This window comes from Chelonoidis abingdonii, chromosome 8 (assembly GCF_003597395.2).
Source record: "Chelonoidis abingdonii isolate Lonesome George chromosome 8, CheloAbing_2.0, whole genome shotgun sequence".
Taxonomy (NCBI): Eukaryota; Metazoa; Chordata; order Testudines; family Testudinidae; genus Chelonoidis; species Chelonoidis abingdonii.
The window spans coordinates 82,553,330-82,580,479 of NC_133776.1; the positions used below are offsets into that span (position 1 = coordinate 82,553,330).

Here is a 27,150-nt window from a genome sequence, read left to right on the forward strand (position 1 = left end):
TCACGTAGCGTCGTTGGCTTCCGTGCTGCCGTTTGCGTCTGACTGTTCCTTGCGTGTTGCGTCGTCTCCGATCTGTGCGCGAGGATGAGGGAAACGACGGTAGCGGCCGGCGGTCCCGGCGCCGCCCCCGTGCCTGGCTTCCTGGCGAAGCTCTGGGCTCTGGTGGAGGACCCGGGCACCGATGATGTGATCGCCTGGGGCCGGGTAAGCAGCCCCCCCACCCCCGGCTGGGGGCAAGGCGCATGCGCGGCAGCACGACTAGTTTAAGCCTCCTGGGGCGTGGCGAGAGAGCACCTGGGCCGGGCGTGCCGGGGCGGTGCGGGATGTGCGGGGAGGCAGGGGTACGGGAGGGGATTGTGCCCGGGTAAGTACTACATGGTGCATTAGTAGTGTAGCAGCACATAGGGGCGGCGTTTGCAGGGGTTAGCGCTAGTGCACGAGTAGCCCTTGTGTTTGCACGTGTACGGTGCAGGTTATGCTCACTCACTCAGAAGGAGTGTGTGTGTAAAGCAGGCTGGTCAGTAGGTGGACTGTGGGCCGAATCTAGGCCACCAGACGTTTTTGACTGAACCCTGAAATTTTATGCTTTACTCTGGACTCTTTACCTTGACAAAAAAATAATTAACTACCCCGGTATAAAGTATGTCTGGGTATATGTTGTATGCACACACAATTGTAGATATGCCAGGACCACAGGTGTATTTGTGTTGATCTTCTGCAGCCGTTTTCCCATCTTTTCTTTAGCTGGATACGTCATATACCAGTAGTTCTCAAACAGGGCTACATAGAGGTCTTCCGGGGGTACATCAACTCATCTAGAGAAGTGTTTCTCAGCTAAGGGGTTGTGAACCCTAGGAGGGTCATGGGACAGATTTAGGTGGGTTGCAAGTGCAGGACCCGTGTTAGGGGTGCCAAACAGGGGAATTGCTTGGGACACCATGCCATAAGGGAGCCCTCAAAGCTAAGTTACGTGCTTCCACCTCGGGTGGTGGGGCTTGGGTTTCAGACCCCTGAAAGGGATACAGTAGTCTGGGAAGGTTGAGAAACCACTGTCATACTCTGTGTGAGTGCCTTTGTGTTACTAGTATTAGCACAGTGCAACTAAATGCATTGATCAGTCAGATGCAGAATTACAAACAGTTTAATGAAAAGCAACTCTCACCTTGGAATTAGTGCCTTAGAACATCAAAATCGAATGGATCTAATTTAAGGTTCTCGCTATTTGCTTCTGGCACCTAATCTTGAACAGCAAATGTGCACTAATGGGTTTCACTTGTATGCAACAGTATGATGATGCAATGTGTGAGCTCCAGACGCAGCTGGAAAATTTTAAAAAAATTATGCAAAAATTTAATTAGTTTTGGTTTTGTACAACTTCTTTTAAGTGAAATCAAATTTTGTGCCTCATGGGTAGATGATAGTAGAAGGTAGGACTGGCTTATGATTCTGCCAGGCTCTGGATATTGTATACAGATGTAGTCCCATGAAACTGAGGTTAACACACATGATATTTATTTAAAAATAACATGGAATTAAAGTCCCTGCTGTGCTAGCACTTTGTTGTGTTTGGCCCTTGGGAGGATAAGAAGTGAGGAGGAGCTGTATCATTCTATAAACACAAACAGCAAGAGGATGGTGAAAGATCAGCCCAGCTCCAGCAAGTCTAAACTTGGAAATAGAATGAACCTAAAAGTAGTTCAGCTACCATAAAATGGCTGTTTTTATTGCTGGGTTGCACACTCTGTACTTTCAGTATCTCTTTGAGATTATATATGTATTTATATGTGATGACGATTGTGAGGAAAGCAATGGAGCGCAGAGGAACCTCCTCAGAAGAAGGAAGTCAGAAGGCTTGGCTTTGGGGCAGGTGGAAGGGCCCTCTAGTGGCTGAATTCTAACATGCACAAGCGATTCTTATATTTTGTCAGAGGACCTGAGACTTGCTTTTAGAAAGATTGTGCCATACTTACCACAGCTTATTCAGGAGGCATGCTTTCAAACGGTTTAGGCTCAACATTTAATTGAAAAGGATTTATGACACCCATTACCTATAGAAATGCTGCTGTGGGTATCTTTTGACTGTAAACTTTTCCCTGTATTACTAGGAGCTCAAAGGGACCCTATCAACTTAAAAATCTATCTGAATTTATTTTACTCATTCCTTAAAGAAGTAGTTCCCAGCCTAGAAGGCATTTGCATGTAAACAGTTTGGAAATGTATTTATGCTTAAATTTCTACCCTTAACTTGCTTCTAGGGTGGCCAGAGCTTTTGCATTCTGAATGAGCAGAGGTTTGCTAAAGAGCTACTTCCCAAATACTTCAAACACAACAATATTTGCAGCTTCATACGTCAGCTCAATATGTGTAAGTAATGGCTGTTCTTGTGTGTCAATGCTGCTAAATTTGCTACCCCATGATATGGAATTTCTTTAAGCAAAAGAATGGTGTTGGCTGGAGATTGAGTACTCTGACCTTTTTACCCCTGAAGACGTGGAGTCTAATCTAGAATCCTGTGTGGGACTAGTGTAGAGGCCTGCAGGAGGACCAGGATCCCATGAGTCTCGCAAGACCGACTGCCATAATAGTGGGAATGGGATTAAAAATAGTCCCGTACAACACTCTAGTCTAGTCTTGAGCTTGGCTCACAACAGAAGAGGTGTATGGTGCTGGAGTTCATCTCAGTCTTGGTTTGTATGCCTCACAAAACTGCTGCTCACTTGGGTGGTATAGTTGGTCTCTGCTCAAGAGGATCCAGAGCTAAAATAGCAGAGAATGTTGTTTGAGATGATGTGTATTGGCAGAGCTGTGCATGGGATGCTTGCGTTCTATATCTGGCTCCAGCTAGTGCTATTAATACCTCATTTTCGTGAGTACGAAACTTAGACATATTTAAAAGGAAGCAAGGCCGTATGTACACACGTGCTTTAATCTTTTGGAGGACAAAATGTTCTAATCTGTGCTGCATGTTATGTTGAAACAGGATTAGTCATGTTGATCAGATGGATTAAGTTCTTTGTTCATAACTTTTTTTGAACGGCATCCTTGAAAATATGGTGCATTCTTATTTTTATAACACCATAAATGTATGCCCTATACAGTTTGTCAGCCAAGGCTGAGCGAGGTTCTGCTCCAAAGACACGATACAATGCTATGCTGCAGAACAAACAGGTTGTTGTCTGCAGGGCTTTGGAGTGGAGTCCGGAGCTGGAGCATAGACCAGTAGGTTTTTGCCCGGAGCTGGAGCGTAGCAATTAAAAAATGTGATTGCTCCAAATCCCTGGTTGTCTGGTAGTTGGAATACTTCATGGGACAACTTGAGATGGAAACTATATAGAAAAACTACCCTTAGTGAAACTTCCGATGTTTATCTAAAATTTTCAGTCAGAATATGTTGTGTATGTGTGACCCCAGGGAAAAAAGAGTAGAGTACCATGGGAAAGTCCCAGACTTATCAGAAGAGCTGAATGAAATTGTTTTTTGACAACAAATGCAAATCTGGGTCAACAGAAACCGCGAGTTCATGTTGAATTCGCTATTCTGTTTTGATTGGAAAGAACAAAATCCAAAAATCAAAATGTTTTTTGTTTCAGTGCTTTCAGAATATTTTGATTTCTCTCAATCTGAAACAACTTTTCATTTAGAATTTTGCTTCAATTTCACTAAATGTTTACCCCCCCAAGCCCTCCCCCCCCAAAACTATTTTTGTTGTTTGCTTGTGTTCTCTTCCCCTCTGCTCCTCGCCTGCCATCCAGTTCAGTGAATGAGCCAAAAAATCAGTTACTCACATAGCTCTGCTTACCTGTGACCTTTCCCTGGGGTATAATTCTTTAGGAACTATGTCAGTGAACTGGGGGAGTCAGTTACTGAATGTTCCTGATCACTGCAAAGAAAAGCACTCCTTTATTTTGGAGATCCTCCCTTGTCACTAACCAGAGGAAGGTATCTCATTATTTCAGATCCCTTTTTGAAGGGAAAGGAGGATTAAAAAGTAGGTTCTGGATATAGACTTGCAGAAGAAACAGATTTTCAGTGGCTTGACAGAGTGATACTGGGCCTTAGTCATTTCACAGCATTCCCTTGTGGTTATGTTGTGAAGTGACTAAGGAACTTTGTCCTTGGCTGAGTAGATTTGTACGGACTTGTCCGCATTTCTGATTGTTAGATTCTATATTAGTTGTAGGAGATGAGGGGATCGGTTAATCTCTGGGAATTTAGGGTTTAGTGGATGACCTCTGAGCATCAAAGGCTTAAATGAACAGTTACTAGTTATCTTGTGTCAGGACTGGACTTAAACATGTAAAAGCTCCCCTGTCCCACAAAGAAACGCAGATGTATGGGGCTTGATATTCCTGCTGGGCTCAGCCAGGCTTTGACTGCAGTTTTCAGACTTGTTGCCCAGAGAGCTGTATCCTGGTAACCAGTAGATGTTATTTACATTGGAAACTTTGATTGGGAATAGTAAGAACCCATATTACCCCTCAAGAGTGTGCTCTGCATCCTCATCCTAGTATTTATGGCACTAATGTCACTGTGCTGTTTTTAGAGCAGACATGCTATTTAATGCTGCTATGCTGCTTTCCTGCTGAGTGATGTGCGGAGAGCAGCATGTGTTTGTGAATACATAAACTGAGCCGTAGTCTCCCCTCCCGCTCTGTGGGCTGCTCTCCTTTCTCTTCTCTACATTATTTTACTAATTGACGGTAGTACAAGGATAGGCAGTTTCTGATGCATTCAGTTGCCGTGTGAGGGTAAGAGCGAGAGATGAACAATAGGTAAAATCATGGCTCCATTGAAGTTATATGGGAGTTTTACCATTACTTCAGGTGGGCCAGGTATTTACCCAAGATATCCTAACAGGGCATGTCTCTCTCTAACTTCCATGATTCCTTGGAAATCACTGTTCAGCTCTTTCCTCCCAGTCCTGTACCATGCCTGCTTTCCAAACAACATCCCCTTTTATTCCCTGGGAATGGAATCTGTTAGTCCATGTCAGTTACACTCAGTAGTACTGTAAGTGCGTTCTCTGGCTGTGACATTCAGCATTGGTCAAGTGGCTGAGGGCTGGGGGAAGGTTATTTGGTCTCACTTTCAGGTCCTGCTTTTGGTAACTCTATTCTTATGTGCTACAGATATTATCATCTTCCTTGGATTTGGTTTTCATTGTTTAACTGCATGTTTTGAACTTCCTTTTGGCTGCTGGGAGAAATGAGTGCTCTAATGTTTCCTCAACAGATGGGTTCAGGAAAGTGATTGCCTTGGAGAATGGTATGATTACAGCAGAGAAGAGTGCAGCCATTGAATTCCAGCACCCTTTCTTTAAACAAGGGAAAGCAAACCTGCTGGAAAACATCAAACGAAAGGTATAGTGCGCTGAGCGTATTCATTCTTTCTTCAGAGGCAGTTTATGTGGAATAAGTTGTTGGGTCTTAGCCCACTTCCTAGCTAAAAAATTGTGCATGACCAAAAAAGCGCACTCTCACCTGTGCAGAGATTGTTTTTTCAGCTGCCCTGTTCAGCGCACAAGCTGAGGACTGGGTGTTGCCATATAGACTGAATTCCAAACACGGTCATCCTGGTGTAATCTAGAGGATGCATGCCCCATTTATATTGTTCCTCTCCTGAGGAAAAACAGATGACCTCAGTCTCCAGGGCCATCAATCTAGTGCACTTTTCCACATACTAAACTCACACACTGAGTCTGTCTTGTAACAGTGGCTTTGTAAAAACAGTATTTGATCATTAGATACCAAAACCTCCTTACCAAGCAGTGCACGTCGGAACATTATTGTGCTGAGTGTAATGTGGATGTTTAGCAGTATGCAAATGTGCATGGAGCTCTGTGGAAGATCCTTTGGCTGTTGTGTTGCCTGAGTTGTTAAAGACCAGGCTGTAGATGTAGGGACTAGTTAGGAAGCTACAATTTTATTTTGCTCGATGCCCTATTTTGTGATTTTGAGTTCATGAAGCTCTAGTGGACCAAATTTATCTGCTCTTCTGATGCTGCCATTTCCTCCCTTTCTCCGCGCACACGTATGCACGCCCTCCCTCCCTATTTCCTACAGTTGTTAGCTTGGTTCGGCTCAAACCTATTTGCTGGTTCTACCGAGCGAGTATGTTGAAATAGCTGGCTAATGTGGTTTCCTAAGACCATTATGTTAGGTGGAGTCCTCTAGCCTGGAGACAAAAGATTTTAATTAATGCCAAGAAAATTCACATTGAGCCATGGAATAGTCTGGGAAGCAAGTCTTCATTGTGCTGCAAACATGAGTGGTTCTTACAGCAGATAAAATGGCCGTCAGCCTCTCCTGTTGTTTTGAGCTGGAAGGGACTCATAACTGCAGTGTTTGCTCTAAACTCTGTTTCAGGTTTCCAGTGGCAAAGCAGGCTGGAGTGAAGATTATCTCCTAACTGAGGCTTTTGATGAGTCTTTGCATTCTCTCCTATAGGGTGCCTGTGGTCAGTCCTATGGCCCTGTCACTTAAATACAGACTAAAGGGGGTAAATCCCATTTCATCCAGGTGAATGCCTAACAGTTTTTAGTGACAGAGTGACTGATAGTTGAATTTACTTCCTAGCTGTCTGTGCTCTCTAGGAACTGGTGCTGTGCTGATAATGAAGCAGACAGCAATGCATTTTGATCAGGATACCAACTAGGCATCTTAATCTCTAATGTATTATTGATTATTAGCATCTGCAGCCACATTAGCATAGAATCAGAGATGGAAAAGAATTAAGTCTCTAGTCCACACCTGGTAATTCTGGATTATCTAAGTACAACTATCTAGATCCCAGTAAACTTCTACCTTGTTTCCTTGTTGTTTTGATATGGGCTGGTTTCAGAGTCTGTAATGTCACTGTTGTGCAATAAGCAGGGCTTCTTCTAGCACCTGGTTACAGCAGGTTTGTACTCTTAGCAGTATTGGCATATCTTCATGTCAGTAATACAGAGAGCCCTTGAGGGGAGAAGATTGAATCTGTGCTAAACTTTCAGCATCATGCATGGTGTTAAATACCCACCCTACAATGATAGCCACACTCCTTTTGGCTTCCTGTTTTTGTACACTTTTCAGGCTAAAAAGAATCTAAAGATTGTGGAGCGTTTTCTTTAGGGAACAAGTATGAATCAACAGTAGTAGATGGTGTCTGCAGTGATGTGACTTCTCATGCATCAAAGTATGAGTTTATTTTTTCAATCTTATCTAATCTATTGAGGCAATCCAGACACTGTTCTTCGGCAGAATCAATAATCAAATTGTGCTGTTCATTATAAAAATGAAATGCACGAAGTATAGACCTTAATAAAGCACCTGCAACCCAATTCATTTTAGGTCTCTGCAGTGAGAGCGGAAGATCTCCGAATCTGTTCAGAAGATTTACACAAAGTGCTTTCTGAAGTCCAGGAAATGAGGGAGCAACAGAACAACATGGATGTCAGACTGGCTAGTATGAGGAGGTAGATGGTGTCTATATTTCAGATGAGTTTATATTTTGGACATAGATTATATTTAATTAATGGAACCAAACTTTAGTTTCAGATTAATCAAAAGCATATAGCTTCATTATTGTCCATTACTTTACTTTCCTTTGAATAATCCATTTTCCAGTCTCTGGGTTTCGTTTACCTGCATGGCTCAGCAACTCCAGTATGCAGAGCCTGGGTAATACTCATGCGATTTCTGTTTGATGATCAGCATCAGAATCCATGGCAGTATTTGTGTTGTAGTCGATGCGTGCATCAGGAAGTGATTTAGCCTTCTTAAATACAAAACAGGGTCAGTTGTGGTTATGTGAGAGAAGGTCAGCTGTATGTTGAATTTGCATGTCCTAGTCTCTCTGTTCCTGCAGATCCATTCCTCTGGACACTGGGTTATCCCGTTCTGACCTCTGACAAGCAAGCAGCACCAACCAAAGCTCAGTAAGTATTTTCATCCCCTGCTAGACATTCTTTTGTATTTCTCTGAAGTAGCCATTCAGGTTGTTCTGAGATGGTCCTTGCTACACTGAGCCTCTCTTTCTCTGAGCATCACATGTTGATGACCAGTTAAAAGAAAGCTATGGGCTTAGTACCTCAGGAGGCTTTGGATGGACACCTCAGACCAAAATGAGTGGCTGAGCAGCAGAGGATGTGAAAATCCCCAGTACCAATTGGTTGGTCCAGCCTGATGGAGGATGGAGCGAGTTTAACCCAGAGTCTGGATTGGTGGGTCTGAGTCACTGATTCCCAGTTAACTAGGGAAGGAATGTTTTCTTCAGTCCCTCAGGCTAGTATAAATATTTGAAAACTGAACTAGAGCACAGGAAGTAAACTCTCTGTTCATCCCTACCTCTTGATTTATTCTGTGTTGCAGGGAAAATAAAGCCCTGTGGAAAGAAGTGGCTGTTCTAAGGCAGAAGCACAGCCAACAACAGAAGCTGCTGTCTAAGGTACCACTGCAGCCTCTTCAGTGCTACTATTCTTATTTCTTCCTGTCAGTGACATTCCATGGCATTTTTTCATTATGTAGAATGACAGATGATGCTGTTATACGTGCAGTGTGTTGTAGTAGCTGTGTTGGTCCCAGGATATTTGGGTGAGGTAATATCTTTTATGCGACCACCGTTTGTTGGTGAGAGAGACAAGCTTTCAAGTGTACAGAGTTCTTCTTCAGGCCTGTGTATGCTTGAAAACTTCTCTCTCACCAACAGGAGGTGGTCCAACAAAAGATACTAACTCAAACCTCCCCCCCGCCCCCCCAGTATAACTCTGCAAGAGAGAAAGCAATCACAGTTATTATACGTCCAGCAGGAAGTGGGGCAGAGAATTTCAAGAGTGTTGTTAAGAGCAGGTTTCAGGGGAAATGATGGAGCATGTGAGAAAACTAGGAAGCTGAATGAAGGTGGATTGTTTAGGTCATAAACCAGGGATTTGAAGTATATGTGGTACATAGAGGTGTACTGGGCCTGTTCCATACAGGGCCTGGGAGAAGAGCTTTCTGTTCATAGAAGAAATGGGAAAGAACAGAGGCTTTTTCTACACCAGAAAGGGTTTGCTGGCATAGTTCTACCAGCGCACCCTTGGCTTATACCAGCAGAAGGACAGCATCTACCTTAAGGCTTTTGCTGACGTAGCTGTGTCGTTTAGAGATGTGTGTGGTTTTCTTTTTGTTCTTTCCAATGCTCCTAACTGGCATAGCTTTGACAGCAAAGCCTTTAAATGTAGATCAGGCCAGAGTGTGGGATTTGGGAACTGCAGGGACCTCATGGAGAATAGAAAATCATGGAAATTATGAACAAGTAGAGTTAAATCTATGGGGGAATCTCGAAGACAAGGGAAGAGACTGCTGAATTCTGACGGGGAAGATTTTTGAAACTGAAAATTTAGGGATTGTCCTGCTGGAGGAACTTCATGGCCTATCTGGTCTGTATCCTGCCTGTGATGATGGTTAATGCTGCATGTGTCAGAGATTTTTAACTGTTCATAATTCACCTACCTGGGAAGATCTAATTTTGGGGGCCCTCTTATTTTGTTTTTTTTTCTCTTAATCTAAAGACAGTCATGCCATGGTGGTATTTATATCTAACACATCTACTCTCACTCTGCTGATAATTTTGTAGCAAAGTCTATACACTGATGCATTGATACTGAGTTATTTCTTTCCATTTGATCACATTTTCTTTTGTTTCCTCAGATCCTTCAGTTTATACTGAGTTTGATGAAAGGAAACTACGTTGTGGGAGTAAAGAGAAAAAGGTAACTAATTTGACTATTTGGTGGCCAAAGAGCTCTTGTTAAGGTCCATAACACACTTCCTTTTATTATTTTTCCCTCCTTTCCTAGTTCATTCTTTTTTTTAACCAAGTCATCAAACTTCCTATATGGAGACTTTTTTGAAAGATTTTACTTTTTTTGGACCATAACACCACTGCTTCTCACTGAAGGACGTATGGCATATGTCTGTCTATATACATATGAGAAAGAAACAGAGCTGGGTCTCATGGCTTCCTAACTGTGCTGCCAACGCAGGCTTCTTCTGAATTTTGCATGTGTCTTTTTTGGTTATTGTTAAAACTGTAGCTCAGCTAATTGAAATGTGGCTTTGTGATTCTGTGGTTTTTATGGTGTGGGGCTACTAAGAATTTGTCCTAAAAGTTGCTGTCCAGACTCTTTTCAGAGCAAATGTCTTTGTTTATGTGTTTGTGTGTTATAATTTGTGTTGCATTAATGCCCAGTTGACCCAACCAGCGTTAGAGCTCTGTTTGTGCTGGGCAAATCATGTGAAAAAATTATCCCTGCCCCCAAGACTTTTCCCTCTTATTCAATAAAACAAGTGTGTGTGACAAAAATAGGAAGGATGAGGCTAACAGTAATGAGAGCATGCATTTTACACCAGCTGTTCGATGGCTTTGAATCGCTTAAATAGTAGTCCCTTCCTAGGTGCCCTTAGCAACTGCTGCTGCTATTCTACATAAGCAAGTGTGTGAAATCGAGCATTACTATGACTTGTACTCCTACTTTTAACTGTGCATTACAGCTGTATTTTTATTCTTTTTTTTTTTTTTTCCTCAGATCTCTACCAGATGCCTCCGGTGCCTCACCTTCCAAATTTAGCGGGCAATATATTCACCTACCTGTGGAGCATGGCAATGTGGTAAATTTTGAGGGGCCATAGACTAGTGGATGTGTTTGGCATTGTATGGTCTGTTGAGCAATCTTACAACTATAACGTCCTCAACGTTGGGTGAAACATTTTCTGATACAGAAGATGTTAAACTACTGCTGTGACCCCAAAACAATGGAAATACACATGCTTGATGTAAAAAGAACTCTAAATGTGGAACACCAATTGCAACAAGAATCAGAGACTGTGACCTTAATATGCCAGATGATTGATTTTTTTCTTTCTATTGTTTCCTGTTGCACACAGGTGGCTATTTCCGAACATGATCAAAACAGTGAAAATGAAACGGGCATCATTATTCAAGATATTACCAACACTGTAGATGATGCCACTGATGGGCTGCTCGCTCTAGTGCATACAAGCGGAAGTGATGGGTATGAATGAGATGTGAAAGTACTTGCAATTTAGACATACTTAATACTTGTCATGATCACAGAAGTGGCACTACTTGAATCTAAAAATTTAACAGCCTATACAAATTGTGTGGTTTTGTTTTGTTTTTTGGTTTTTTGTTTTTTTAAAGCTGTTAGAAAATATGCAGGTCATTTGGGCACTAAGTCAGCAAAGCACTTAAGTGGGTTCTTCCCTTTAAGCTTGGAAATGATCCGATTTTGAATCAAAGTAAACACCTTGAGTTGAATTCTGTGGGACTATTTACCTGCTTAAAATTAAGCACATGCTCAAGTGCTTACATGCTGAGGCCTTGGTGCCAGGCAAGTTTTGCAATAATATTCAAAGCAAGCCTTAGAGTTGTTACCCAAGTGTGGCCAGTGTCCTTGATTCTATTCTACAGAACATAACCATTAAATAAGTGAGGTGGGGGAAAACCTCCAGCCTGCAACCTCAGACTCTTGTAGGATGTCTGGGAGGAACAATATAAAACAGCCTAGACGGGGCCAAGATGATCTGAAGATGGGACTCAGTTACTGTATTGTCTGAAGACTCCAATGTAGTCGCCTAACAAATGTTTGTAAATTTGGCAAATCTCAGTCTTTAGAAATGATGCCCAAAGTAAAAAGGGCAGTGTTTCTTGTCTGTTTCAGTTAGCCCAGGGAAAAGAGATCTTTGTTCTCAAAGAAAATCACCTGTCCCTGCATACTGAATGAGGACCCATTAAAGCATGGAGTCTTTGAAACAGATGGTTTCTCTTTCTCTCAATCTGCATGTCTTACAAAATCCTAAGCCACACAGTTGTCAGCAACCAATACCAAATGCAGCCTCACTTCAAAGCATTGTCATTCAAGTCTAGCATGATCTCCCATTTTTAGGGGGGGAGATTTTTTTTCAGCTCTCATGTTTTCAGACACTACTTCAGTTCTTCAAAATAGAATGTTCTATTATAGTGCATTTTCTAAGCTATAATAAGTGATTCTCCACCTCTCTTTTTATAAAGGTATTTTCACTAATTTTACAAGAGAGTGGAATGCTGAATTGAGCACTCAAAGGATTTCATCTGACAGACTTTAAAAAGCATTGAGAACTAAGATGTTAAAGCTTGTAATGTGAAATCTGACAGCCTCTGTGCTGTTGAGAACGATGAAAATCTCAGGGAAGGTGGAGTGGAGGGAAATGATCCCATGGTTAGAACCCTTCTTCCAGGTGATGTCATGGTATCCTTTCCCACTTTGGATACCCTCCTGGGCAAGGGAACCCCAGTTATTAGGAAGAGACAGGTAATGGTTGTGGGTGATTTAATTAGTAGAAATATTGGTGGTTGGGAAAGGTGGGGGAGAGGTCCGGGCAGCTAGATTTAGGCTGCTAGGTAAGAGATTGAAGTCCGGGACCTCCATGAAGCATTTCAGAGAATGTTACCAAGTTCTACATGCAGGGCCAGTTAAACACACAGAACTGAAGGATCTGAATGTGTGGATGAGATGATGGTGTTGGGAGGAGGGATTCAGGTTTATTAGGAATGGGGGAACTTTTCAGGGAAAGTAGGAGCCTATACAGGATGGATGGGTTCCTTCTAAACCAAAACAAAACCAGGTTGTTGGCATGTAAAATTAAAAAGGTGGTAGAGAGGTTTTCAAAACAAAAGGCTGGAGAAAGTCAACATGTGCAGAGGAGCGCATGGTTCAGACAGACTTCCGTTAGGGGAGGATTTATTTAAGGAAATACTTTCCTAGTAAAGAGGAGAGGAAAGTAGTTGATAACATACAGGTAGGAACTGAAGAGAAGAAACAGTCAAATGGCAGAGTCCCATTCTATTACGGTGCATCGGGATGGGCAAACTTTTTGGGCTGAGGGCCACATCTAGGTGGGGAAATTGTATGTAGGTTGGGGTGTGAGGTGTGGGAGGGGTGCAGTGTGCAGGAAGGGGCTCAGGGCAAGGGATTAGGGCAGAGGAGGTGTGCAGAGTGCAGGAGGGGGCTCAGGGCAGGAGGTTGGGGTGCAGGAGGGGTGTGGGGTGTGGCAGGGGATTGTGGGGCAGGAGGGGTGCACGGTGCAGGCAGGGAGTTGGAAGGGCAGGAGGGCTTTGGGCTCTGGCGCGGTGCTGCTTACCTAAAGCAGCTCTGGGGTGGCAGCAGCACGCACCGGCGCCAGGGCAGGCTCCGTGCCTGCCTGCCCAGTCCCCGGCCCTGCATCGCTCCAGGAAACACTGTAGCCCCTGGGGGAGGGGGAGGGGAGGGGAGGGCTCCCTGTGGGCTGCACTTGCTGCACCTCCAGGTACCCCGAAGCTCCTATTGGCTATGGTTCCCCATTTCCAGGCAATGGGAGCTGTGACGGGGCGGTGCCTGGAGTCAAGGGCAACGCATGGAGATCTCTTCCCCGAGCAGCATGGGGCCCATGGCATCACGAGGGGCAATCCCGCGGGCTGGATCGAAAGCCCTGAGGGGCCAGATCTGGCCTGCGGGCGATAGTTTGCACACCGCTGCATTACAGAAAGCAGACAACTTAATATTGACAAATTTTATAAATGTTTGTATACAAATGCTAGAAATCTAAATACTATGATGAATGAACTGGAGTGCCTGATATTAAATGAAAATATTGGCATAATAGGCATCACAGAAACCTGATGGACTGATGATAATCAGTGGGACATGATTATAGCAGAATATAAAACATACAGGAACGACTGAGTAGGTCATGCTGGTTGAGGGAGTTGCAATATATGTGAAAGAAAGCATAGAGTCAAATATAGTAAAATCATGAATGACTCAGTGTACCATAATAACAAGTGTAGCAGTAGGCATATACTACCAGGGAGCATAACTGTGATTGTGAAATGCTCAAGGAGATTAGTGAGGCTGCAAAGTCGGAAAACACAATAATGGGGACTTCGACTGGCCCCATATTGACTGGGTGCATGTCACCTCAGGATGGGATGCAGAGAGAAAATTGACACCATTAATGACTACTGCTTGGAGCAGCTAGTCCTAGAACCAACAAGGGGAGAAGCAATTCTTGATTTAGTCCTAAGTGGAGAACAGGATTTGGTCTAACAGGTGAACCACTGTTAGACTTTAATAGCTGAACCAGTCAGTAGTAATGACCGTAATGTAATTTAAATTTTAAAGGGTGGAAAATGTGAAAGAAACCCACCACAGTAGTATTTCACTTCAGATGCGAAACTATACAAAAATGACGAGATTGGTTAAATGTAAATTAAAGGGAACAGTCATAAGTGAAATCCCTGGTTAAAAAACCTTATGATAGAGGCTCAAACTAAGTGCAAATTTAAGAGAAAACCCTACCAATAATAGGACTAAAAAAATGCAACCCTGGCTAAATAACCTAATTTTTAAAAGGATTTTTTTTAATTCTAAGTCAAATTCTACTAAGGAAAATAGAATGGGGCATAAACTCTGGCAAGTCAAGTGTAAAAGTATAATTAGGCTGGCCAAACAAGAATTTGAAGAGCAATTAGCAAGAGACACAAACTAATAGCAGATTTTCTTTATGTATGTTAGAAACAGGAAGCCTGCTGAACATCAGTGAGCCACTGGACAATTGAGGTGCTAAAAGGAGCACTCAAGGAAGACAACTCATTTATGGAAAAGCTAAATTAATTCTTTGTATTAGTCTTCACTGCAGAGGATGTGAGGGAGATTCCCACATCTGAGCCATTCTTTTTAAATGACAGATCTGAGGAACTGTCCCAGATTGAGATGTCAGTAGAGGAGGTTTCAGAAAAAATTTATTACTGTAACAGCAGTAAGTCAAAAGGACCAGAGGGTATTCACCCAAGAGTTCTGAAGGAACTCAGATATGAAATTGCAGAACTACTGATTGTGGTATGTAACCTATCGCTTAAATCAGCCACTGTGCCAGATGGAAAGGTAGCAAATGTAACACTGATTTTTAAAAAAGCTATCACTGTAATTACAGGCCTGTAAGCCTAACTTCAGTATCAGACAAATTTACTGAAACAATCGAAAAGAACAGAATTATCATAGCATGAACATGATACGTTGAAGAGTCAAAGTGGCTTTTATAAAGCGAAAGCATGCCTCACCAATCCATTAGAATTCTTTGAGGGTGTCAAGAAGTATGTGGGCAAGGGTGATCTAGTCGATATAGCGTACTTGAACTTTCAGAAAGCCTTTAACAAGGTCCCTCACCAAAGACTCTTAAGGAAACTAAGCAGTCATAGGATAAGAGGGAAGGTCCTTTTGTGGATCAGTAACTGGTTAAAAGATAGGAGAAAAAGGATAGGAATAAATGGTCGGTGTTCAGAGTGGAGACAGGTAATGGCAGCTCCCTCCCAACAACGTGTACTGGGACCAGCACTATTCAACATATTCATTAATGATCTGGAAAAAGGAGTAGCCAGTAAGGTGGCAAAGTTTGCTGACAATACAAAATTACTGAAGATGGTTAAGTTCAAAGCAGACTATGAAGCGTTCCAGAGGGATCTGCTACAACTAGGTATCTGGGCAAGAAAATAGATGACATTCATTGTTGATAAATGCAAAGTAATACAAGAAGGAAAATCTAATCCTAACTATACATATAAAATGATAGGGTTTGAATTACCTGTTACCACTCAAGAAAGCGATCGTGGACTCATTGTGAATAGTTCTAACATCTGCTCATTATGCAGGGACAGCCTAAAAAGTTAAGTGTTAGGAACCATTAGGAATGGGATGGACAATAAGACAGAAATATCATAAGGCCACTATATAAATCCATGGCACACGCACATCTTGAATACCAGGTGCAGTTCTGGTCACCCCACCTCAAGAGGTTTATTAGAACTGGAAAGAATACAGAGAAGGGCAACAAATAGGTTTAGGAATATGGAACAATTTCCATACAAGGAGAGCTTGAAAAGACTGGGACTGTTCAGCTTAGGAAAGAGACATACAAGAGGGACTATGATAGAGGTCTATAAAATATTGAATGGTGTGGAGGCAGTGAATAAGGAAGTGTTGTTTACTCCATCATATAACTCAAGAACTGGGGTCATCTATTGAAATGAATACATAGCAGGTTTAAAACAAAGAGAAGGAAGTACCTTGTCTCAACACGGAGCCAGCCTGTGGAACTTGTTGCCGTGTGATGCTGTGATGGCCAGAAGTATAACTGGGTTCAAAAAAGAATTAGATAAAGTTTATGGAGGATAGGTCCATCAGTGGCTGTTCGCCAAGATGGTGAGGGATGCATTCCCCTGCCCCAGGTGTCCCTAAACCTCTGATTGCCATAAACTGAGACTGGGGATCAGTCACTCATTAATTGCCCTGTTCTTTTCATTTCCTCTGAAGCATCTGAAGGCATCTAGGCTAGATGGACCATTGATCTGACCCATTATGGCTGTTATGTTTTTTATGAACTATTGCAGTAGCTGAGCTCTACTGAGACTTTTCATTATGTGTCTTGTATTTCTTAGAGAGCCCCAGACTGCTCAAGAACAGGATCTGCCTATCTGCGAAGTGTCACAGCCTCTTGAGTTAAGTCACACAGAACCAGACTGTCCAGCCCAAGTTGCTGACAATCCCCTCGAGTCCAGTGCAGTAGGAAATGATGCTGTAGAGCTGCATTCTGCACAAGTTAATGCTCCCGAAGATCCTGCATCGGTGATTGATTCCATCTTGAATGAGAGCAGCTCCACTACTCACAATGATGCTTTTCTAGAAAGGTACAGACTATCTTTATACTAATATAATTCTGGTGACTAGTCTATATACTAGTATTCTTGTGACATAACGTGCTGATTTTATAAAATGCTTCTAATTACAGACGTGTGTACATATTGGAACACAGCAAATACTTTTGAAAAATGTAGACCTTCCTCTCTTCCCTCCATTAATCATAATTCTCCACTCCTCATTCAGAAGCTTTGGAAAAGAGATGGGTCTTGCACCATGTGTTGAAGGTCAGCACAATCTGTACTAGATCAGGGGGAGTGAATTCCAGAGCTGTGGGTCATTCACGGAGAATGTATATCCTCCAGATACTAAAAAAAAAAAATCTCAGGATTGTCCCCTCAAATGGCCCCACTGTCATCGACTACCATGGTAGTTTGTAGAGAGAGGCAGACTTTCTGCTAGTCAGGAGTCATGCTGTATATGGTAGGGCTTTAAAAATCAGAATCAGCAGCTTGAAATGCACCAAGAAGAAATCAGAAAGCCAGTGGATTTGTTGAAGTTTTTGTGTAATAGTTCCATGCAGCTGGTGCTAAGGGATATTGTAAGGTGGCTCCCTGTGGAGCACTTGCAGTTATCCAGTGTATAAGTTCCAACGGTATGCGCAGCATTAGTGAAGTCCAGATCAAAGAGACATGGTCCTGAATACTTTAAAGTGAAATCAGGTGTTGTCATCTATCACTGCTACCAATACTAATTGGTGGTATGCAAGTACTCTCCAACTGCAAACCCCTTGGGCAAAGTAGTTGCGATAGGAGCTACACATTTCTGTTCTCTGCCTGCAACCCTCTATCATATGCTGCATCTTGTCCAGAGTTAGTTTTAGTCAATTTGTTCCCCTCCAAATGCCATTCTCAGTCAAGCACTAGGAAAGAAAAAAATGCCAAACCCTCTGGATCTGGTGGAAATATTAGACATAGATCTGTGCGTCTCTTGTATCCTGATGGCATCGCAGCCCAAATCAGTCTCGCTGTCTCTTCCGCTTGCTCCTCATACACACTGAACAGGACTGAATGGAATCCTACGTAAAAGAGCCCTCTGGGAAAAGGAGTAACTGTCCAAAACAATGCACTCAGATCAACCTTTGATACATGGGATCAAAACGTTCTGAGACAACAGCCCAGGCAAAAACAGGCACATGACAGCTCTGAGGAGAATGCTGCCGTAGGCTGTGTTCAGTAAACCCTGCAAGACAGGATAGCAGTATTGAGTCTCTTGGTAAATTAAAAACAAAACAAACAAAAAAAAACAACTTTTTTTCCTCAACACAATAGTTTGTAACATACCCACTCCAATTTTTGTTTTCAAATTAAGTGATTTGGGTTATTGTTTCACAAACTGTTCAAGGCTTCATAGGAAAAAATAAGCGGATCCTCAAATTTTTCGCTGTGTCATACAGAAAGCTGTTGGGCATGTGTGGCTAATTCAAAGCAGGTATCATCTGTTCTCCATCTGTACCAGCGTTCTCAAAATAAGCCCTAAATGAGGGTAATGCTTAATACTACTTGGCATTCCTGCGGGAATAGGTCTCATTTCCTGAAACTGAGCATTGTCTGTTCTGGGTAGAAATCTCTAACTTAATTGTATCTGTCAATATAACATGGCAAATACCTATTCTAAAAGTCCATGTTAGCATAGATGAGGGGAGCAATAAACATGTAGCTGGACTTCTCCCAACCACCACAAAAAATCCTTTGCCTCTGGCTGGGGTTTGAGGCTGTCAGCAGGGAATTTATATGCTGCTGGGAAAGGAAGTTAGGCTGACCAGCCCCACAAACTGAGGTGCTTTGTTATCCTACAAAACGGGTATCTCAGAATGACATGAAGGTTTACACATCCAGGTTCTCAAGCAGATGGGGAATTAATTCCGTGTAGAACAGGTGGAGAGTTAATTCTCTCAATGGTCCATTCAACCGTAGCTGGGATTGCTAATAAGGGGACTGAATAGTGCCATTTTTATGAGTTCTATTGGATGGGAGTGCACATTAGATAAAGAGAAGTTGGACTGAGATAAACTCCGCGTAAGCCATGTGGAAAACCACTGGTGACTGTTAGTACTGTCCCGGGCTAGGTTTGGATCAGTAACTTAAAGGTGATAGTCTCTCTACCAAGCAGTCCTCTAGCAGCATATTCTTTTATCATTAACTCTTGCTTCAGGTTGAATGCTCCTTTATTCTGTTTCATAAGAACAGAGCCATATTGACAAGAATTGTTACTGAACAAATGACACCTAATAACTCTCTTTCATAGTGACCTGGTGCTATCCTTCAGGAATGAATAGCTGCAGCAATACACAGTTGTTGGAGTGGTGGGTGCAAATCCCCAATATCCAGTAGTATATCACCTCACTGAGAATTCAAGACCTGGAGTATTGCATTGCACTTGTACAGTTTTTTGTTTAGCTGTATATATATCTTTCCACTGTGGAAAGTAGTTCAACATACAGTGAGGGGTTGCAGTCTCTCTCCTTCCTGGCTCGCGTGCCAGTCTGCATTCTTTACACATTTCCTTTCCATTTGAGGCCAGGCCCTTTGTGTTCTGCCAGCCACCATAGGAAGCAGGTACAGCTTGGTAAGAGTCTGGCTGCTCGTGTTACAACATAAGCAGTGTCCGTACAGACCGACTTTCCTGAAAACAGGTTCTTGTCGTGCTGCATTCAGCGCTGCTGTCTATAAGGCAAGCGCTGCGCATCCTGAACCTGAGCTAAAATAAAGAAACTTCATGTATTTCAGACCACAGCAGGATCCTGAATATTTGGAAGAAATTTTAACATGAGAGCAAAATATATGCAGAAAGGGGAGAATCAAAGATGGTTTTCCTGCTTCTTTTTGATACAGATTTTGGTATATTGACATGAGGAGGAAGACTACTTGAAAAGTAAACAGTGCTATATTTGTCAACACTGCAGTGTAATAGGGTCTGTGGCACGGGAATGAGACATATCTTGTACTTGCAGTGGCCCACTATGGGTCCTGACCGTTTCACGTTGTTCTCCTCCTATCACTTGGCCACTGGATTATCGCCTGGACTGTTCGCAGCCTGCAGTATAGTGCACATGTCTGGTTTCCTGATGCGTCTTGCTTTTTACATCGTCATTCTATTTCTTTTAGGGAAGAGATTCAGGATTTTCTGAATTGTATTGATGCCAGTCTTGAGGAGCTCCAGGTGATGCTGTCTGGGAAGAAATTTAACTTTGGCTCTGAATCCTTTAGTGATGTGAGTGTCTCCTTATTTGCACACTTCGATTTCTCAGGTGTAATAATTGATGCGTTTACATTATTTCTCCTCATGTTGGCTTTTATTCCATAGGAGTGTGTAGAGGAGAAGATCCTCATAAATGCAGATGTCAGTGAATGAAATAGTACAAAGTTATAAATAGAGTCACTGTAGTGACTCCTATCAGACCATCTTATGGTTTGTTACCCTCATGTACGCCTTCCTGTGTTACATGGAACAAGAAATATAACATGCCCTGCCTGTCAGCATCACAGACTGATAAGCAAGCATGTTCTCCCTTCATGCCGTGCCTTAGTTGCCTGTGTACCCACTAGATATTTGTGTTTGCCCTAACTCTTGAGGAATTCAGGATAATGCAGCATTAAGTATTTTTTTGGTTGATGTTCACTGCTTTAGAGTCACTATATGAAGGGTTTATAAGGTTAGATGTATGTTAAACTGTGATGGGACTTTCCATTGCATCATTATTACAATCTGTTTCTTGTATCTATTGACTGGAAAGTCCTGAGGGGCTACAGTGAACATAAGATGCAAGAAACTAACAGCCTGTACAGCGGAGTGCTGGCTACTTCCATTGTAATCAGTGAGAACTATGGATGCTCAGCTCCTCTGGGAAAAAAAGATTACGAGTATTTTGGGCCTTGTTGCTCTTAATCTCAGCCAAATCAGTTTATAAGGTGTGTCTTATCTAGCAACAGTGCAGTTCTGAGGCACAGGAGATCAGAATTCTTTTCTGTTCTTACTGTCATGCTCTGATACTGGACAAGACACTTTACCTATGTGCCTCTGTTTCTGTTCCTGTAAAACATGGAAAATACTAATCTATCTCATCTTCTGAAGCTTGTGAAGTGCTCTTAGATTCTCAAATGGAAGGCCCTACATATTGTTGAATGTAACACATCCTCTAGTAAAGGTGGTGTCCTTCCATTGCAGAGGGGAGGAATAGACTCCCCAATCTGCCTGGCCTCCTTTTTCCCTCCTTCCTTTGTGAACCTGCATATACTATGTGTGTCACTGTGATTTTCCATGAAATATATATTACATAGTATGTTCTTTCCCTTTATCTTTAGACTTTCAATCCTGAGCTCCCAGCCCTGGACACGAACTTGACAGATGCTTCATCCAGTATGAAAAATGTGAGTGTTGGGGAATTTTTCTGATGGAAAGGATTGACAGGGTATTGAAGGAGCTGAATTTTTGTTTGACCCTAGTCAACAAGTTGTCTGTGTGACAAGTGAAATTGATTGGAGATGCAACATGAAAACTGCCATTCTAGTTTGTTTCACTATCCAAAGTGAATGAAGAGCAGAAATGGGGAAAAACTTGAAGTTTAGATTTGTTGAATTATCTCAGGTGTTACTATGTGCAGCAAGTAAGAGAGAGTTGTCATGAGTGTCCCCTTAAAGTTTGTAATATTCCTACCTATTTTGGAAAATGTTTATTTCACCCATTCTCATTTTGCCTTTGGTACTGTGTTCTTTGATCTCTCAATAGAGGTGAGGCATAATGAGGAGGGAGAAACCAAGTCAGAAATGCTTTCAGTTCATATATTCATGAATTATACACTCAACTCTGTAAACGGGGCATTGATGAAGATTTGTCATGTTTAAGAATTGACACCAGTTCTTCATCGTAACGTAAAAACTTGAATAAAATACACTTATCCCAAACACACCTCCATAGCAGCTTCCTAAAGGGAGACATGAGACATCAGAATTTATAACTGGTATTTAATCCAATTCGTAAATTCCTCTCTTGCAACAGAAAACTTGTGCAAATATGGCTTCTGATTTTACAAATCTTGAAACAATGTACCTTGGTTAAATAAGCTTCTCTGTCAGCCTGCTTTGGATCACATTAATCAGAGTAAAATGCTGGCAGCTTTCATAGGTGTGATTTTAGTTTGTAAGCATTACTTGAAACAGCTTTTCATGGTCTGCCCTGATGCAATAAAACATCTGCCAAAAAACGGCTGCAGCAAACATGTACAGGAACCTTAGTTACCTGAATTACGAGAAGCATATCTGAAAGCTCCTATTTGCTGCACTGACAGCTTTCACGCTTATGAGCAGCAACAGTCCTTAAGATCAGGGCTGTGCAGATTAATAATAGAAATGGGGGGGTGAGAGAGTGCATGCATGCCATTTTGGCCTGTTTTGGTTAATGACTACCCCCATCCTCAGTCTCTGTTACTTAACAGAAAGCTGGAAGTCCTAGTTATATTTCTGATTCTAAAAATTCTCTATTGCTAAACATGCTGCCTTTGTGTTCACTTACCCTCTAGATTGAGGACTTGACGGACAGCGTTGAAGAGCTAGGAACAAGTGAGCAGGAAACAGGAAACAAAGGTGGGCAGCAGGGAAAACTGGGAATTGTCCCAGACCACCCTAAAAATACATCATTGGGGTTTGAATGTAGCTTTCCCAGCCTGTGTTGGTATGACCTCACTTCCATAGTTGAGAGCCCAGTCCAATTCCTGTTCAAGACCCTGACTTGCCATTGGCTTTAATGGGAGCTGAGTCAAGCCCTTAAGGATTTACTATTGCATCATCAGCATAGCTGCTGGATTTAATATTTCATATCTTAATGTCACCAAGGGGACTTCACATTTTTTAGTAGTTCTATTTGGCGTGGTGGGAGCAAGTGCAATTCAGACAGCTTCAAAGTAGGGTCCACAGCTGCACCCCCTTTTACTGTGGCAGTGTGGCCCATGTAGACTGCAGCTCCCAAAATGTAATGCTCTGTCTGCTTTATTTATGGAGCATAAGTATACATGCAGCTTCATGCGATGTATGAGGTCCCAGCTCCGAAGAGTTTGCACTCTACTTCAGGCATGAATATGAAATGCAAGGGAGCCTGAAACAGAAGATGGTTGAGGCAACAGCAAGGGAAAGCTTCATGGAAAGAGGCATATTGAGAAGTATGAGGTTGCTCCAAACAGAGGATGCAGCATGGCAAAGGCTGCAAGCTGGGGAGTGGCAGATGGGTGAGATTGGAGCAGTTGTAAAGACACGGCAGCGTGTGTGGCTCTAGAAGTAGAGTAGGAGGAAGTACAGGAAAGATTCAATAATGCCTTTAGGGCACTATGTGATAAGGACAAGAAGCCACTGAAGGGATTTGAGGGAGAGGGAATGATGTTTGGAGTGACAAGAGGGGAACTATTAGCAGCAGCAGAGTGAGGAGAGGGAAGTTGTTGAGAGGCTGGTGCATGCCATTTGTATAGCATTACAGTGGTCAGGGCAGGCCATTTTGGACAAAGTTAATTAAAATGCATTTGTGATATGATTTGTAGCATCCACAAATTGTGTGTCTCCAGCCTAAAAATGAAGGCAACCAAGTCTGTTCCATCTCACACAAGCTTTAAATGCAGTCCTCAGGATCCTCTTGTTTCTGGCTCACAGCTGGCCAAAGCTGGTTTGTCTCTGTGATATCTGAAGTAAAGGAATTTTTGAAGCAATTTCCCCCCGCCCCATTTCCCTTTTTGAATAAGACCTCCTTGCTCTTGGCACCTGTCATGAATCGGAGTTCAAATGTTTGTTTCCTTACAGACATGCAGCTGATACAATACAGGGGCAACCCTCTGCTTTCGTTATTCGAAGAACTGCCTTCTGTTGAAGGTGCAGGGAAGACAGAGGATCCTAAAGATCTTCTCCTGTCCTCACTGGAGGAGAAACCTGCTATCTCTCTCCCCTCAAGTAGCGAAGCAGCTTCACCACTGGCAGCTCCAGCAAACAAGGCTGAATCCCTCGATACCTTGGAACCGTATGATCAGCCTTTACTTTCAGAAGACGGAAATGGAGAGTATAAATTATTTCCCCTCCTGCTTCTCAGTCCTGTTGCTAACTTTATAGAAGAGGCCTCAGAGATAGAAACTGCTTGAGAACTTGCACAAAATCTTATGGTCAGCTTCCTGGTGTAAAATATAGAGATGGTATAAGGTAGAAACTTCTCTTCCCTTCCGCTCACCTCCTCCAGGCCTAATATGCAAAGATAATGAAAGGTCTCTTAAAAATGCAAGAGCAGTTCATGCGAGAAGCTGAAAGCAATGTCAAAACAAGAACTGCACAGCACGGAAGGCATTTGGAAGAGGAGCAAATGTCACCAATATATTGCACTGTAATATGTAAAAAAAAAAAACTATATTATTGCAAAAGGAAATCTGTATCCTATTGTAAAGTTGGGCTGTATTTTTTTAGCTGTCTTGTCACATCCTATTGAATATTGCAACATGGGATTTACTCGTTCTGAGAGCATCTTTCATTAGGTGGCTTGTCTCATGTTAGAAGTAGATTTTTTTTTTAACATTTGAAAAGACGAAATGTTATTTGTCTGCTGCTAAGATTGTTTGCATCTGCCTATGTCACTTTTTTCTAACCTTAGATTTGCCCCTAGGTATTAATATAGGCAAAATTATTTTCTTATGGAAAACTGTATTTTTAACATGGAGTATTACTTTTTAATAAGCTAACAACCATCCCTTGACCAGAGTTCTTAAGTGTTCTGTTAACTGATTTCTTGTGCACGATACATGACAGCTCCTCTGGCCTAATTTGGACATATCATACGCATGGGTCACTTGGCCTCAGTAGTTCGGGATCACAGAAGTCCAGAAACTGACCTTGCCTGAGCAAAGAGCACAGTTTGACATTTTCCTGCACCTGTTGTTACAAAGCTTGACAGGTGCTTTAACCAGCTTGAGCTCTGCCTTGGCTCACTTGGGGCAAAACTGAAAGAGCCACATGGCGATTTTTCATTAACTTAAAACAATTCCTGTACACTGCTCTTTCACCCATGACATCTCCCTGTTCATGCAACTGCACTCGTACACTAGGCCTGATTCTGCCCTCAGCTATATCTGAGGCATGGTATGCTGGGAAATTTGCACATCTTTGGCAGAACTTTGTCCTTAGCCAATGTCCTCTATTCCCAAATCTCTTCCTAAGGGTTCTAATTACAAGACTATTATTTTTCTCCTGTAAAAATGTGTTCAGCACCTTTAAACCTGTTCCCATGTTGTCTATTAAAAAAAAAACAAGAGTGGTGTCAAATATTTTTCCTCTGAGCCCTGAAACAACCCTCCTGTACTCCTGCTGGTCACTGCCTGTGATCAGCTGTGATGTAGAGAGCCGCATTCAGCCACTGGTGTAACCTAATGCTTCTCCATTGATATCAAACTTGTAATCTGCTTGTGCTCAGGCTGGTGTGGTTCATAGTCTTTAAACAGACAATATCCTGAACCAGCAAAACAGCTGGGAGCTAGCTGGAGACAACGAATTCAATAATGTGATGCAATTCCATTAGAAAGAATGGCAATTACTGTGAAATAACTTTACTTTGTGTTAAGTTTGTAATGAACACTCTAAAATATCCTGAATCATAAAAGTGCCTGATCAAGAACCTGAGCTGTTTGAATGCTAGGCCTAAACACAACTGTTCCACATTTATTTGACTAGTGACTAATGATGCCAGATACATTATTTTCAGAAAGAGTAATTTGCAGCTCCAGCCTGTTAGAACCTGGTTTGTAGCTCCTGCTCTGAGTCTTGAGTTAAATGAGGAAGCGACTGTTTCTAAAGTTGTGTAACTTACAAAAGGACTTGCCTAAACCAGCATTTTTGAACTGTCCTCTACCTAGGTGATGTTTCATGTTCGTATCTCTTTAACTGCTGGGTGTTAGGGGTGCAGGATCCCAAGCTATTGTTAGAAAGAGCTGAATGGGCCAAAACCTTTCTTGGGTTTGAAAAAGCTTGCTTGGTTAGTTTTTGGTTGTTTTCACACACTTTTGCAATCCCTACCTTTGTCCAAAAGTAGCAAAGTAGTACAGACCAAGCCATTCAATTTCAAACCACACAGTTCAGGAAATGTGGATGTTCTTGTATCATTTTGATTTGAACATCTGCACTTCCTGGTACTGATCTCTCTTGAAATCACCCATCGTGAATGCACCTTGCATTAGCAGGGCCAAGCATTTATTCAGTGTGAGGGTTTAGATCAGTGTTTCTCAAACTTGAGTCGCCGCTTGTGTAGGGAAAGCCTCTGGTGGGCCAGGCCGGTTTGTTTACCTGCCCAGTCTGCCAGTCCGGCCAATTGCTGCTCCAGGCCAGTGGGGGCTGCTGGAAGTGGCGTGGGCCAAGGGACTTAACTGGCCGCCACTTCCAGCAGCTCCCATTGGCCTGCAGCAGCAAACTGCGGCCAGTGGGAGCCACAATCGGCCGGACCTGCAGATGGGGCAGGTAAACAAACCAGCCCGACCTGCCAGGGGCTTTCCCTACACAAGCAGCAACCCCAGCTTGAGAAACACTGGTTTAGATCAAGTTCATTTCTTGTTTATTTTTTTCTCCACATTTTATTTCCTTGAGTCTGTGCTTAGAAAACTTGAGCCAAAAAAACTAGGTTTCAAAATGGAAACAGAAAATGCTGACAGCTTTTTTTGTTGATGAGGTCTTGGAAATGTGTGAATTTGTGCAAGCTTCCTGGCACCAGCATATGCTGGATGTGATCCGGGTGGGTAGCAAGGGAGAAATATGAGTTGAAGTAATTAAATTCTGGGACTGTAAAATCAGGATAAAGTTTGTCATGCCTTTTGTTACTCTGCATGTAAAAGTGTGTTCTTTGGGGGTTGAGGGGAAGAACTGCAATAGAGTTGGTCTGGTGTGGGAGCTGACTGGGATTAGAGCAGGGGTTCTCAAATGGGGGCTTGGGACCCCTGGTCACCAGGTTATTACATGGGGGGTCGTGAGTGGTCAGCCTGCATCCCAAACCCCACTTTGCCTCCAGCAGTTATAATGGTCTTAAATAAATATATAAAGTGTTTTCATGTATAAAGGGGGTCGCCCTCAGGCTTGCTGTGTGAAAGGGGTCACTAGTACAAAAGTCTGAGAACCCCTGGATTAGAGCTTGCGTGTTGGGATGCATTGCACGTGATAAGGGAAAATGGATATTATGGAAACTGCAGAAATGAAGCGAGTCCTATCGACTTCCAGCAGATGCAGGACATTAGCTTTCTGATTTTAAGTGATGACGGTTAATGTTGAGTATTTATTTCTGTGTGTGGTGGTGTAAGGGACAAAATAGCACATTGTAATAATGCAAAGCAGTTATACTGAAGAGTTGTCCAAAGGGCAGTCAGCAATGCATTGTCAAGTGATAATTCTGAATTGTTGAAA

General features: G+C 42.5%; 1 protein-coding gene across 2 annotated transcripts; it reads left to right on the plus strand.

The window, feature by feature from the left end:
• LOC116816571 (heat shock factor protein 3-like) lies at positions 1-26,547 on the plus strand. 2 transcript variants are annotated; one of them, XR_012656411.1, is made up of 14 exons: positions 1-204; positions 2,256-2,364; positions 5,233-5,360; positions 7,329-7,453; positions 8,349-8,424; positions 9,669-9,730; positions 10,547-10,628; positions 10,905-11,032; positions 16,492-16,740; positions 19,858-19,963; positions 21,055-21,120; positions 22,269-22,332; positions 23,533-26,073; positions 26,144-26,547. XR_012656411.1 is itself a non-coding variant. In XM_032765903.2 (13 exons), the coding sequence occupies exons 1-13, from the start codon at positions 85-87 to the stop codon at positions 23,862-23,864; spliced, it is 1,647 nt and encodes a 548-aa protein (XP_032621794.1). In that variant the 5' UTR covers positions 1-84; the 3' UTR covers positions 23,865-26,547. The 2 variants fall into 2 exon arrangements, 1 of the variants encoding a protein (XP_032621794.1); XM_032765903.2 differs by having other exon boundaries at positions 23,533-26,547.
• Positions 26,548-27,150: the final 603 nt, after the last annotated feature.